Source organism: Mesocricetus auratus, unplaced genomic scaffold, assembly GCF_017639785.1.
Source record: "Mesocricetus auratus isolate SY011 unplaced genomic scaffold, BCM_Maur_2.0 Super-Scaffold_100007, whole genome shotgun sequence".
Lineage (NCBI taxonomy): Eukaryota > Metazoa > Chordata > Mammalia > Rodentia > Cricetidae > Mesocricetus > Mesocricetus auratus.
Window position 1 is genome coordinate 52190725 of NW_024429191.1, and position 15485 is coordinate 52206209.

At 37.0% G+C, this 15485-nt stretch overlaps 1 protein-coding gene across 5 annotated transcripts in view; it reads left to right on the plus strand.

Moving 5' to 3' along the window:
- Positions 1-14734, plus strand: part of Spata22 (spermatogenesis associated 22) — a 16363-nt gene extending 1629 nt beyond the window's left edge. Inside the window, exons 1-9 of one of the 5 annotated variants that reach the window (XM_040749112.1) lie at positions 949-1054; positions 2228-2337; positions 4137-4265; positions 6733-6793; positions 6917-7012; positions 10479-10821; positions 12892-13015; positions 13915-14012; positions 14407-14734. In XM_040749112.1, coding sequence (XP_040605046.1) covers positions 2295-2337; positions 4137-4265; positions 6733-6793; positions 6917-7012; positions 10479-10821; positions 12892-13015; positions 13915-14012; positions 14407-14598 — 1086 coding nt within the window. In that variant the 5' untranslated portion in view covers positions 949-1054; positions 2228-2294 and the 3' untranslated portion in view covers positions 14599-14734. Of the gene's footprint in view, positions 1-948; positions 1108-1139; positions 1527-2227; positions 2338-4136; positions 4266-6732; positions 6794-6916; positions 7013-10478; positions 10822-12891; positions 13016-13914; positions 14013-14406 lie in introns of those variants that run through there. The other 4 variants (XM_040749111.1, XM_040749113.1, XM_013111571.3 and 1 more) reach the window with 4 other exon arrangements.
- The last annotated feature ends 751 nt before the right edge of the window (positions 14735-15485 follow it).

A 15485-nucleotide genomic window follows, 5' to 3' on the forward strand; every position in this document is an offset into this window, starting at 1 on the left:
TCTTATTTATTGATTTTCAAACCTATTTTTATTATCTTGTAGTTGTAGACCTTTATTAATAATCATCCCTCCATAGCCACCTTTCCCACTTCTTCCCTTTAGCAATGTTACATAGCCAGAAGGCAGGGCAATAGAGGGCACTGTCTTTGAGCCCAGGCATCTATACTAAATAGCTGGTCTATACTATAAGTACCCAAAAAATGGCAGCTACTGTTTGAAACAAGAATTAACCTTTATTGAGCACTTACTATGTGCTGGGACAGTTTAATATCTTTTAATAGTTTAAGGCAATTAAGTAAATATTATTGCTATTTTATTGAGGAAGGAAATGTAAACATAGAAAAGATAAGTTCCCCAAAGTCACAGAGCCAAGAACTCCCAGTTTTTCCATGCAGGAGGCTTGGAGCTCAGCGCTCAGGTCGTCAGACCACCCGGTTTCCTTTGCAGAGTCTCTCTGTGGCCCATGTGCTCTTTCGCTCTGCTGGACACCTGCAGCACCGGGTTCTGCCTTATTGTTCTTTGCTTTGGAGGGGGTCAGTTCAAAACCGGCCTCAGCTCCCCACTGGCCTCCTGGAGACTAAATTCCTTGCCTGATCCATGGTGTCGGAGCAGGCAAGACACACCTTGTTTTGATGCCTTGTGAGTTACTCTCTTCTAGGCACAGTCCAGGATGCCATCAGCCATCTTAGAAAATTATCTAGCATCTAAGAAATGGGCAAGAGAGGCCATGATTTTCTGACACAGGGGGTCAGAGCATGGCTGTGCTGGGGAATTTCCCTCTGCCTCATCCATAACCACAACTTGTTTCTCTCTGGACAGACAACTAAAGAGGTAGCGCCGTGCCTATGCCGGCAACTCACACGCGAGAACGCCAAGGGCGTGGCTTTTGACTTTCCTGGTTGAGAAACTCCTGGAACTCTCGCGAGAGGCCTTCATGCGCAGGTGGCCCAGTGCGCTTGCACAATCAGCCAGTCACACGGTGGTCCTCCAAAGCGCCTGCGCGGATTGCCACGCCTGCGCTCAGGCTTCCCGCGGGTTTTTCAGAGGCTGGGAGGTCAGCGTCGCGGCCGGCCGTTTTCACTCCACGTGGCAGCTGAGGGAGGCGAGGTTGACTTGAGGGCTCCGTTTATACGTGGTGTCGGCAGGGGGTTCCAGAAAGGGAAATACCGTTTGTGGACCCCAGATGGCTCAGGGGCGGGGTGTTGGGAGAGAACATGAATTCTGACTGGAAAGTGTCTCCCTTTGTCCGGCCTCCTCCTGAGGCCAAGGCCTTAGGGAGGGTGTGTCCGTGAGTTGGCTAGACCCCCTTACACACACACACACACACACACACACACTCACTTGGAAGCTGAGGGTAGGCGTCCCCGAGGGTAATGTTGCACTTCATGTATTTGTTGTTCAGGCATACTGGCCTACACTTGGAGCTCCTGCTCTTGTGTGGTAGAGACTCAGGAAGACCAGTAGTCTGAGGGAGTCTGGGTTGTAGGAGACCCTGGCTTACCTGCCATCGTTCTAGGATTTTTAAGGTACTCAGGATTGTCCTGGTCCTTATAAGACTTTGTAGGCTTAGGATGAGTTGATGTTTCTGTGTTGAGAAAAAAAATGGTTCCATCTCTGTTGTGGTTCCTAGAGTGGTTCAAAAATATCTAAGTTTCCTATAGTCTGCTTTCAAGTTCAAGACACACAAAGAGGCAGTCTTACGCCCCTTGTTTTGGAGTGTTACTTTTGCAAGTGATATTTGGACGTTAATGTTTACCTGTTTGATTTGCCATTTAGTTGTGTTCCCGACAGTCTGTCTCACTGGGGAGTGAATTTGCAGCAGTAATTATTTGGGTTTGTGTCTAGCCTTTTCATGGGCAAGTATTTGTTAAATTAAGGTATAAATATATTAGGAAGATAAAAGCAGAAAAAGTACAATGAAAATGTTTTATTTGTTTATCTAGGTTTGCCAGTGCCTTTAGTCCCTGCCTCTTATAGCTTTGGTTCAGAATTCTCATAATGGGCCTTGAATTTTGAAATAAATTAGTCTGAAAAATCTGTATATATTTAGGAAACAAGATTATATCTACCCCATTATAACCTACTTGAACATAGGGATATGTTTCAAATTCTTTGCCATAAAGTAATTACTGAAGTGATCACATTTGAAAGTTTTAAACCATGGTGTTCATAGACTTAAAAGTTGATCTTGTTGATAAATATGAATTACAAGTTTCTTCCTTTGAAGGTTTGGTCAGCTTCATTTTGTAAATGCCAAGTGATAAATAATAAAAAAAGCATTGATACTGAAGAAAATGAAGAGAAACCTAAATGAAAATTCAACTCGAAGTACAGCAGGTATTGACCAACTTTTTATTTTTAGGTATTTTTCAGATACCACATAAAATGTGTATAGTTATTAGGAACATTTTGGGAAGAACTTTTATATTCAAAAGAGCTAGAGTAAATTTGTCAAGGCAAAGTTCTTAGTAGTAGAGAGATGAGAGCAAAATTGACTTTCCGTGATTTACTCTAGTGCTTTCTCTGCATCTACAGAACTTAATGATTGACTTAATCATGCTTGTAAGCAGGAAACAAACACATTTTTGTGTTTTTTAGAAACATTTCTGTTTTCTAATATTTCGTATTTATATTTTCTCAATTATAAGGTGAGGTAAGGATAGAAGTCAAGAATGATGAGAACCAGGGAAATGATTATCATGTACAATGAAGATCATAATAATAATTTATGGTGGGCACACCATATTCTAGACACCTAATCAGAAGTATTATTTAATCCTTATTACTGCCTCTGTCTTCTAGATAAGAAACCAAGGCACGAAGACCTTAAATAATCTATTGAGTGGTAGAGACAGGACTCAAACTTAGAAATCTCAGATTTTAGAGTCTTTACTCTTATGCTTCTCTGCTTCTCTGTATGTATCATGGGCACAAAGAGTTTAAGGAAACTGCTCACATTTAACTTTGAAGTTGTATTTCAAATTCGCTTTGAAGGCACAGTTAAAACCCAGGCAGCCTGACTCAAGAGCCTACGTGATTCTAGTTTTTCATTAGAGAGCCTCCAGAGTTAGTGTTCTCCTACAGTACAATGAGAATGGGTCAGCCAGACGATGGTAGAGTGTCAAGGGTTTCTGAACTGAGATTTAGGAACTTGGCTCCTATCTAGGTTTTTCTAGTTCCTGCTTTGAAGACTTATTTTGGCCCTGAATTCCCTTGTAGCTTTTAAAGTTTGTTTGTTTATCTATTTGACTGAAGAACTGCTTCTGTGATCTGGAGGAAGTGGTGATAGTATTCATTTTCACTGGGTTGGGCATTGCCATTCTTTTAAGACAGTGGTTCTCAACCTGCAGGTTGTGTCTCCCTTGGGAGTCTCATATCAGATATTCTGCACATCAGATATTTACATTAAAATTCATAACAGTAGCAAAACTACAGTAATGATGTACCAATGAAATAATTTTATGGTTGGGAGTCACCACAATATGAGGAACTATATTAAAGGAAAAATAGCATTAGGAAAGTTGAGAACCACTGCCCTAAGACATTATCATTATAGATAGTTGGGACATTTGTTAAAATTATTGGGTTCCAGACTAAATATATTGAGATAAAAATTTCAACATTGGAGATTTTGACCTTGGAAACCCACATGTTAATCAGGATTCCAGGAAAAATCTTAGTTAAGTTGAAGTTCAAACTATGGCCCCAGAGGCTGGCTGGCTGTCACACTCTAAAGCATGGTTAGATTTTCAGAAAGCATGGCTCAAAGTTTCTTCTTTCTTAGCTTTGATATATTCTATAGATACTCTGCAGCCTATAAGGAGATAGACAAGCAGCAGAGGGGCATAAAGAAAATAAGTAGCTTTTGGAAAGGGTTTAGGGATAAAAAGAGACAGGAATTGCTTACAAGTAAGAATTAAAGTGATAAGATAGATGAAGAAAGGACTTTTGAGACACTGGTGAGCTATATAGGACTTCTAAAAGATTATAAAAATCATTTCAAGGGCATATAAATATACTGGTGTATTAACATAGAAGTAGACACACTTCATTACATATTATTAATGGTAATTAATCTAGAAGTAGATATACTTATTTATCTGCTGTCTACTAATTTATTGGTATATCCAATGTAGGCTGTTTGCCTGTGCCATTGTTCAATCAGAAAAAGAGGAACAGACAGCCATTAACTTCTAATCCACTTCAGAATGATCCAGGTTTCAGTACTGTTTCTGACAGTTACAGTTCCCTTCCTCTACCAACAGGTAAGAAAATGAGAAAGTGAAAATTTCAAGAGCTAAGAATGAGGGTTGTAGAAAGCCACCGGGTTTCTCATTGTAGTAAGTCCCTGCTGCTTTTCACTGCTCAGATACAGAGATTACTTGGCTTCTTCTGAGCATTCCAGCACAGGAGTTCTGAGTTGCCTTGTCTACGACAGTGGTTTAGCATTTAAATAGAGTATCTTTATGTCTGGAGCCTTTGTTGTAATAAAGTAGGAACCTACGTTGCAAAGATTATTTTTCTTTCTCAAAACATAGATTGCTGTGACTTATGTATTTGGTAGGAAAGAGTGGATTTGAGTTACCTCAGAAACAGGGATAACTATATATAGAATATAAGAAAAAGTGGAAAAAGTAGATTGTAGAAAAGGCACAAGCCCAGGAATTTCTGGTACTTGGCTCTAGTCATTGCTTTTTCAGGGCATTTTTGCCTGTCTTTTTTCCTTGTCTCCCGTATTCTTTTTCTGAAAATTCTTAAGTTGAAACTTAACCATTGAGTAGGAGATGGGCCTTTAGGAGGTGCTTATGCACAGGACTAGTGAATATATAAAATAAGGATGAAGGAGAAGTATGTTTGATGCTTCTGTCATGTGATGATATGCAAAGAGAGGCTAACTCTGAAGCAGAGAACAAACTTTCGTCAAACAGCTGGTTTGTTGTCACTTGAATATAATGTGTTTTAGTCTCCAGCACTGTCAAAAATTCCAATTTGTAAATTGCTCAATTTAATACACTTTGTTCTAAGATACTCTCATCTACTGTGCCTTTATATAGCTTCAAATAGCATGTTATATAAGTTGTCATTGCTGGGAGTTTACATATTCTAGCTCTATTTCTTAGAGATTGACTGCCTTTTGTAACTCTTAATTAAGTTTTGGAGTTGGGAAGCTTTTAATGTGTGTCACATTTTAAGTGAGACCACTAAAATCCTGTCACCTGTGAACTAGTAGCCTTGAGTGGTGAGTGTTGGGAGATCTTAAATATTTGTTGATTTTATTCTTAACTTTGTGTGTGTGTGTGTGTGTGTGTATGTGTGTGTATGTGTGTTCCTGATATGAGAATCAGGTCATCATGCTTGATAGCAAGCCTTCCCATTATGCCATCTTGTTCACTGGCTCAGTGTTTATTGACTTTTTACTTATCTTTGGAAGAAGGCACTGATAGGCAGACATTCTGAAATAGATTTGGTAGATTATGTTGTGTATATTTAAATTTTGGGGACAAACTTTAAAATTTTTAATGTGAATAAAATATTAAAATGTAGCAATACTCATATTTTAAATTTCATTTAGTATGCTTCCATCGACTTTGATATAGTCATTAAATTGTTTTTCTTCCACACTAGGAATTTAAAGTATAAAATTAACATATAACATTCCCATTTTCAAAATTTGAATTTTATTATTAGTATGTGTGAATGAGTGTGTGTGTGTATGATAACATGATGGTATGTGTGTGTACAGGTCAGAGGACAACTTTTGGAAGTCAGTTATTTCATTCCACTGTGGATTCTGGTATCGAACTCAGAATATAAGACTTGCATGGCAAATACCTTTCTTCATAGAGAGCCATCTTTGGCCCCCATTTCTTTTCTATGGAAAAAAAGTAGAAAATGGACATGCATAACTCAGCATTCATATTATCATTCTCCATCATTTAAAATCTTCCTTACCATTTAAAATGTTTTGTAAGTAGTGTGAATATTGATTTGAGAAATTACAAGTGCTAACTATTCCATGATGAAATAGGAATTTTTATCTTGACCTATTAGTCTGGAACAAAATCAGCTTTTCAAAGAAGAGAGTAAGGGGATAGGAGATAGCTTAGAGGTTAAAAGGGATTACTGGTCTTTCAGGGGACCTGATTTTGGTTCTTAGCACTCATGTATGTATCTTACAACCTTCTTATAACTTCAACTCCAGGGGATCCTCTGTCCTCCATGAGCACCTACGTTCTTTTGCAGTATGCCCTATAATTAAAAACATAAAATAGAAATCTTTAAAACTTAAGAGTAAATAGAACAGAATAGAAAATGTCAGTGTATATCATGCATAGTAAGGATTAGACTTAATGTTAAAATTTTGGTATCTTACTCTCTGATTCCATGTCTCTGTTAGTATCATATACTAGCTATCTAGTTACCAGTTATGATATATTTCTTGATGTGGGGTAGAATAAAGTTTAAGAAGCATTGGGTTCAACTAAATTTATATTGCCAGTTACAAGGCACTATATTACAATTGAATGTGGAAAAGACAGATTAAACTACTATTGTTACAGTGGGGAAGGAAGACGTTTATAAAATTAAGAGGCAACAACAAATCCTACAACCAAGTGCTCTTGAAGACTGTGTCTACATCTTCGACTTGTTAGAACTCCTAAATTAATTAAATGTTAGAAATTATTTTGAAAAAGATTTCTCTTATTTTTAATCTGTTCTTATACTTTTGAGATTGGACATGGGAAGCTATGAATCCAGAGGTGACTCCTTTAAAGAAAACAATGAGTACAGGGTATGTATAAAAATATGAGCCAATAAATGTGTGTGTGTCACTGACTGATGTTACTTTTTAGTATACATTTTACATTTCTCAATTTGAAAACAAACTGTATTTAACAAGATATTTCCTTGAAAGGCAAATAGCAGCTTCTGCTTCTTATCCCCTGAAAAGTCAAGATTTTGTGCCTAAATCTATTCAGTCAAATGCTGAAAGAAGCCAAAGTGGTTGGGGGTAAGTCTGCCTATATTTTTCTTCTTCTTTCCTTAAAAAGTTTTTTCTTTCTTAGAAATACATTTAGGAAATTTCTATATTAATAAATAACTGGTATTTGAATTTAATCGATGTACACTTTCCTGTACACTTTAAATTATACAATGTAATGCATTTCAAATGTTACATAGTTGTCATAAGGTACTTAAGTAAAAATGACAAAGTATATGTTGGGTATACCTATAATTTTTTTCCAAGTTTCACATAGTGTTTTCATATACTTTGTTTTAGTTATGCCCCTGATCTTCCCTGTATGCCTATCATCATTCCTCCATAGACTCTTCCACTCCTGGTATTACCAATCTCTATTTTTATATCACCTATGTTCTGTTATGCTTCTCTTAAGTTACTTCCTCAACATCTCCTTTCTAGTTTCTTGATTTCTATAGTTACTCTGAGTTAAATATATGCGTCTAAAAAATTGAAGCCAGGATTCACATATGAGAACATGGCTTTTGTTCATATGAGTCTGGGTTTCCTCACTTAGTATTATATTTTCTAGTTCCATCAGTTTACTGGAAAATTTCACAATTTTATTTTTATTTACAACTGAATAAAATTCTACTGTATATAGGGATCATATTTTTTTGTCTATTCATTGCTAATGGGCATCTAGGCTGGTTTTCTTTGATATTGTAATTAGACCTGCAGTGAATGTGGATGAAGTATCTCCATAGTAGGATATACAGTCCTTTTGGTATATGCCCAAGTGACATAGCTTGGATATATAGTAGTTCTATTACTAGATTTGAGAATTTCCTACACATAAACAGTGAAATATAACTATATATAACACCTATTTTCTACTCCAACTCTTCCATATCTTTCAACTTCATGTCTTTTTTTTTTCTGAGACAGGGTATATGTATGTAGTCCTGCCTGTCCCAGAGCTCACTATAAAAACCAGGGTGGCCTTCAACACACAGAGATTTCCCCTGCCTCTGCCTTCTGAGTGCTGGAATAAAAGATGTGTGTCACCCTCCTTTTAAATATCCACTAAGGCCAATTAGTTGGTCCATATGTGCATGGGTGTGAGGCTGCTACGAAAGCATGGGAGTCTTGTCAGTGGCACATCAAAAACCAATGATTCTACTCCAGAAACTATCAACTGCCAACATTTCCTCAATATGGGGTGAGGCTAGAGATCATCTATTGTATCTATGCTGATCTTGTGCAGGTAACCCCAGCCCCTGAGTTTATGAGTGCAGTTGACATATCATGTCCAGAAGATAGCATTTCATAGCACCCCTACCTTCTTTCCACCGGTTCTTATATTTCTAGTGTTTTTGAGAAGCTTCCACACTTAATTTACACAGTGGTTCTATCAGTTGCACTCTCAGCAACACTGAATAAGAGTTTCTCTTTCCCACATCCTTGTCAGTACTTGTTATCATTTTATTCCTTCTGAGATGGAATCTTGAAATTTTAAATTTGCATTTTCTTGGTGGCTAATGAACACTTTTAAAAATATTCATGAGCCATTTGTGTCTTTTCTTTGAGAGCACTCTATTTAAATCTATAGACCACTATCTTTTGATTGGGTTGTCTGTTTGTCTTTTTTTTGTGTTTAGGTTTTTGAGTTCTTTGTGTATTTTAGACATTAATTCTCTGACAGAAATAAAGCTGGCAAAGATTTTCTCTCATAATCTCTCATAATTACTTGACTGACCAGCATGCCCTTTGCTGTACAGAAGTTTTTGAATTACATGAGGTCCCATTTGTCAATTGCTGGTCTTATTTCCTGTGCAACTACAGTTCTATTTAGGAAGTCCTTTACTCATACTTTATCTTGTAGAGTTTTCCTGACTTTTCCCCCTGGTACTTTCAGGTTTTATTTTGAGACCTTTGATCCATTTGGAATTCTTTTTTTTTCAGGGTAAGAGTTAAAGACCTAGTTCTTAAGACCTAGTTTTTTTGTGGTGGCTAATGCATAAAAGTCCAATTGATAGTGAAAGTATGCCAATCCAAAGCAAAGCTCCATGGCTTAGAATGACTCTTCTATCTACACAGAGATTCAATGAGATGTGTAGACTTTGGGGCTAGGCAAGTGCTTGTTTCAGTAGTTGAATTAATACAGCTTTTAAAATTTTTCTTTAATTGGGGGCTTAAGTGCTCTGTGTTTGTTTTACTCAGAAATCTAAAAATCTTTTTTAGGATCCAGGATAAATTCTGTTTTTGTTGTCTGGAAGTATGACTAACTAAGATAGCATGTTCTATAGTGATTCTTTTTTACAATAAAAACAGCATGTGTGTTACATATAGGAGGTTACATATAGGAGTATGGAGAGGCAGCTACATCATGGAAAAGCTTACCCCAGCATAGGTGGTGACTCACAGAAGCTCATCTCTGAGTTCCATGCACACTTAGCAGGTAGCTACGCCAGAGTTTTATCTCTGCAACAATGTTTGCCGCTTATATATCTGGAAAGGGCCTGATCTTGTGATTTTCTGAGTCTTGTGAATTTCATTAGCTGCCTGAATCCTTTAAGCCTCCTTCTTCCATCTAGGAAGTAATGTTTCATTCAAAGGAAATAGCTGCAGGACAGAGTGTTCCAAACACTGAAGAATAACAAAAATTCTAATATTTTACTGGACACTAATGGCCTTTATAGTGTTCATAACCTTAAGATTCATAACTGTGATTTCTTCTTTCTTAAATTTGTACTTTTTAAAACAGTATTTCTCAAAATGTACAAGCCTTATACCTCTTAAAACCTAGGCTTTTTGCTGATAACTAGATTCGCCCCCACCCCTTTTAAAACAAAGGGTGGGTTGTGTTGATTACCTTGTAATGCTTGCAGTATTCATAATTAAGTTTTTGTGAGTTGGACTAGTTGCTCTTACCCATATCACTCTTAATTGGCCTGCTTAGGAAATGCTTTCATTTGGGTCTTAGATAACATCCAACACTGACCAGCTTTTATAAGTAATTTTCAGTAATATGGTTAATAAATGCTAAAAGAGGTTGGTCAGTAGGGCTTTGGAAAGCATAAAAACTTAAATAACCTTACAGGCAAGCTGTAGCTTTCTTTTTTTACTTTGTAGAAAATTTCAAAATAAATGTATAAAGAATTAAGCAAAAGTCCTCAAAATATTTTCACTTGGAGACTACTGTTATATGAAGGCTTGGATATTGTAAGCATATGTTTGTAGCACTGTACTCTTGAGTTAGGAGACAGGTGTTCTCTGAGTTCTGAACTTACAAGTGGTTTGCTGCTGTATCTCTTTGTATGAGTTGTTACTTCCCTAAGGCTGTCTCTTCATCTGGAAAGAGAAGTAATAATATATTGTACCACTGTGTAATGAATGACATGTTTGAAATTTCTTACTACTTAGTAAGCTATAGACCACTAATTGTCATAAAAATAAGAAAATTCATCAGTTGTTCCTAGATAAAAAGATGGAGAATTATGTTTTACTTTTACAGCTACAGAGGTGACAACAGAAACACCAGCTTGAGAACTTGGGATAAAAATGATTTCCGACCTCAGCGTAAAATAGCAAGCCCAGCCCCAAATAGTGAATTTAATTCCTGTGCAGTGAGTTTGGGAACTCAGCGACAGAAACAGTCAGGAACACCTGAATTTCCTAACTTACAAGGATACAAAGATACTGAAGTACTGAGACAAACATGTTCATCAAAACTGCCTGGCTCTGCAGTGAAAGGCCCAGAGAGAGCCAGTGCACTGCAGGCATTTAAGCCCAGTTTTCAACAAAATCAATTTAAGAAAACAGTGTTGGGTAACACTCCAGGAGAAAATGCTCTGAAGGTAAACATTTAAATATTAATTAATGGCTTATTTGCATGTTTACACATGTGTAGTAAGTATTTAGAAAGATACATACATGGTATATGCAGATTCATACAAATATCCAGTTTCCCATTGGAGTAGACAAATGTTAGTTTCTGAAATGTCAGATTTTTTAAATAGTGGCTTTAGAATTTCTTACTGGGTTCTTGTTTTTACTCTTTTAAGAAATTATTAAGGTAACAATAGTTCATCCATTTCTTATAGAAACAATCCATATTTTTGTTGTCATTTTTGTCCAAAAGTTATCAGAAACATTTTCCTGCAAAGTGTCAGATAACAATATATTTGACTTTATGAATCATACTGTCTTGGTTGTAGTTATTTTACTTCATGACTGAATTCTGCTATTGTTACTTGGAAGCAGCCACAGACAACACATTAATGAATGAGCATGACTGTGGTCCGATAAAAGTTGACACAAAGAGATGGTTGGATTTGGAATGTAGGCCGTAGTTCACTGACTTCTGCTTTATAATCTGGTCCTGTCCTGTCTTTCTTGCCATCTACACCATATTGCAAAGTGCTGTTCATCCTGGACTCTTCTTGGGATGAATATGGTGTATATTGTGATACCTCTCAGGTTTGAATTCTGTTTTAGAGAACATGTTCTTTTTCCTCAGCTGCATTTCTAATTACTCTTCGAAATTTTTTTGCATATGTACAGGTTATCTTTTCTCTCTCTCCTCATCCCAGGGCCCAATAGATTGTTTCTCTGTGCGCCTTTGTGCTCTGGAGGGCTGCATTTTTTTTACCTGGTGCCTCATCCTGGGAACCTTTTTTTGCTGGCTTCTGCTAGAGGTCAGCCAGATGGGGGTCATTGGGAGGATGTGAATGCAGGGAGAGGTGGAGGTTTTGTTTTCTACCTACTTCAGTATCATAACAGTAGCGGTGTCTGTGCCTCTTTGTGGCCCTAGTTTTCATGGCCTTGATCGTTTCCCTTTTCTCCCTCTGCCCGTTCAGGTTGTTACTGCTGTTAGTGTTCTGTTGCTTAAGTGCTCTGTGTTTATTCTGACCATAATCTGAACATCATTGTGTTTAGCAAGCAATTAGGGTCGATTCTGTATTCCTTTATTTTCTGGAAGTATGACTAAGGTAGCATGTTTTAGAGTGATTTTCAGTGTTATGCTACATTGTACACAGAATGATACGATGCTGTCACCATAGTACAGTGACGCATCTTCAAGGAGGAATACTTAAATCTTGAAGAAACTTTGAAAAAAAGTTTCATCAGTGCTCTTTACAACCCTCACTCCAGAAAGGAAATTGTGTCCCTTCCCTTGAAAGTTAGTACCTTTTTTGCTTCATTTTTGTTTGTTTTAAGAAATGATCTCACGATATTACCCTGAACTCACTATGTAGACTAATTGGCCTCAAACTCAACAGAAAGTTTGACTTGCCTTTGCCTCCCAAGAGCTCCAACTAAAAGCTGTATTTTCAGACAAACAAACAAACAAACAAACAAACAAAAAATCCAATAAAGTATGGTGCTGAAGTGATGGCTCAGTGGTTAAGAGCACTGGCCACACTTCTGAAAGACTTGGGTTCTGTTCCTAGCACCCTTTAGATGACTCACAACCTTCTGAAACTCCAGTTCCAGGGGATCTGATACCATTATGTGACTTCTGCGGGCACCAGGCATATCCATATGTGCACATAAATACAGGAAAGCAAAAAATAGGTGTGGAGGCCAGAGGACAACTTTGTGGAGTTTTTCTCATTCCATCTTTTCATGCATTCTGGGGATCAAACTCAGGTCATCAGCTTATATGACAAGTGCTTTACCACTGGGTCATCTCTTTAGCCACATAGTTTTCTTCTTATTTTAAGCACAGTTTGATTTTTCACTCTATAATGCAGTGCAATGTAATGCTGGCTTTAATTTGGGAACTTTAATTGCATTGAAACTTTTAGTAGCCCTTTTCACACATTCTACATGTTTATTTATTATAAGGACCTAGACTCTACATAGTTCTAAAAGTATAAAGAATATAATGAAACACTTTTCTATACTATGCTTTTCCCACAAAGGAAGCCCCCTTCCATCAGTTAAAGGCCAAAGATAATTCTTTAAGAATCATTTCTGCAGTCATTGAAAGCATGAGGTACTGGCGTGCACAAGTGCAGAAAACCGTACTTCTTTTTGAAATATTAGGTAGGTATAATATTTCAGGAATATGTCAGTAATATATTTGGATGTTTTTTAATGTCATTAGGGCATTATACTCTAATGTCTATGGTGTCGTGAAGAGTAACTAAAATTTGAAAAGAAGTTTATGTTTATTCTTAGAAATGCAGGATGGCTTCAAAATAACAAGATGTCTACTACCAATACTCAGGAAATGGTTATTAAGTGATTGAATAACACTGTTTGATAAAAATTTCTGGTGCTAAACATGAATTAGGACTTGTATTTATTGATGAAGATAGAGTTTTGAGAGATTTTGAATAATATGCTTAAGGGGAAGGAGATGGAAAGATGTAGAATAAAAAATATAAACTTGCAATTATATAGGATGAATCAGCCTAGAGAGCTAGTGTGTTTCATAAAACTATCATAAATATTGAAAATTAGATCAAAAGATAGGCCTTAGGTGCTTTTACTCTACCCCAAAATGTAACTGGAAGGGGACAGGCTTGTAAATTTGATTACCTGAAGTAATGAAAACATTTGTGATTTATTTGCTCTCTTTTTCCCTGTTCTTGTACATCTTACATGAATATATTTTGTTTTAGAAAATGAAATAAATCAAGTTTGAACAATGTCACCAAATAGTATGAAGCTGAAGACCTGACACTATAATTGTAATTTAGTGGTGCTTCCACTAAACTATAAGGCTTATTTGTTGATACAGTGCATTTTATTTTTACGACAGCTTTGGAATTCAACCAGCCTATAGAACACACTTAAAGGATACAATTTCTCTGTAAAATACCACTGTATAAGTAGAACTGGGAGAGGCTGTTATGGGATGACTCTTAAATATCAAGTTTTCTTTGTTAAATTATATTTATATTTGTCAGTATTAATTTCCTCATTTCAATGTTGCTTAGCTGTCCTGGATTCAGCTGTCACACCTGGCCCACAGTATTCAAAGACTTTTCTCATGAGAGATGGGAAAAATACTCTTCCATGTGTATTTTATGAAATTGTGAGTATTTTAAAGTGTTCGTTTTCAATGTCTGTGACTATCACGACCATGACCACCACCACCACCACCAACAACAAAACCACAGGACAAAACAGGCCACAGTCCCATTGCAGTTGAAATTCTTTTATCAAAAAGAGTATATAGTTCATGAGTAATTATGGGGGATTAATAACTTTTCCAGGAAGCAACTTCTTGCTAGTTTATAAGAAGCCTTATCAGGGTTAGGGCCATTCCTCTGTGACAAGTTATCTGTGTATGCCTAGATATCTTGTAAGCAACACAGAGAATCATATCATTTGGAGTGATTCATGTATAATCGGTCATATTATAAATTAGACATTGACCTGTAGATGAAGCAATAAATAATTTTTGACTTTTATGTTTTGAAAAACAGGATCGAGAACTTCCAAGACTAATCAGAGGCCGAGTTCACAGATGTGTTGGACACTATGATCCAGACAAGAACATTTTCAAGTGTGTTTCTGTTAGACCAGCATCTGCTTCTGAACAAAAGACTTTCCAAGCATTTGTTACAATTGTGGATGCTGAGATGAAGTATCATACTAAAGCAGTGAATGAAATGTAAATAGTGTCTAAGGGAGTTATTACAGTATAAACTAAAGCATTTTATGTTATTAATTTAGCACTTGCACTGTTTTATCACTCCTTATTTTCTGCATTTCACTTTTTTTATAAAAATAAACTTTTTCTTATAGATTTGACCTAAGCAGCAAAACTAGATGTTTTTAATTTTGCAGTTTTATTGAGCTATACTTTATGTTTGCTGAATTTGAAGAACTACTTCAGGTAAAAATGCTCATTGCAACAGGCAGAAATACATACTTCATATACTTGATTTTAACCAAAGGGCTGAAAACTATATTTGGTGTAGGTGATTATTTAACATGGGATAATATGTTTGCGATAGCCCCCAAACCATCGGACTTCAAAGGACAATGCTGGAGACATACTATCAGTAGCAAGATGAGTATGTGTATTGTTTTAAGTGTTATTCTGCACTTGTTAACTTATGAAGGTCATTTAGTTACTTCATTTATTTAGAAATTTTTTCTCTCTTCCTTTTTTTAAATTTAGGTTAGAAACAAGCTTGTTTCACATGTCAATCGCAGCTCCCTCCCCCTCCCTTCCTCCCCCGCCCTCCCCACCAGGCCTCCAGGTCCCCCAGTTCCCTAGCCAATCTCCACTCTGATCCCCAGGGAGAGTGAGGCTCTCCATGGTGGATCTCCAGAGTCTGTCATTTCATCCAGGGCAGGGCCTAGGCCCTCCCACAAGAGTCCAGGCTGAGAGAACATCCTCCATTGTGGGATGGGCACTCAAAGTCTATTTGTACACCAGAGATAAATACCACCCAAGGCCCCATAGATTACCTAGAACTCCCCAATGATACCCACATTCAGGGGGTCTGGGTCAGTCCCATGCTTTCCACACAGTCATAAATCTGGGGTCCAAGAG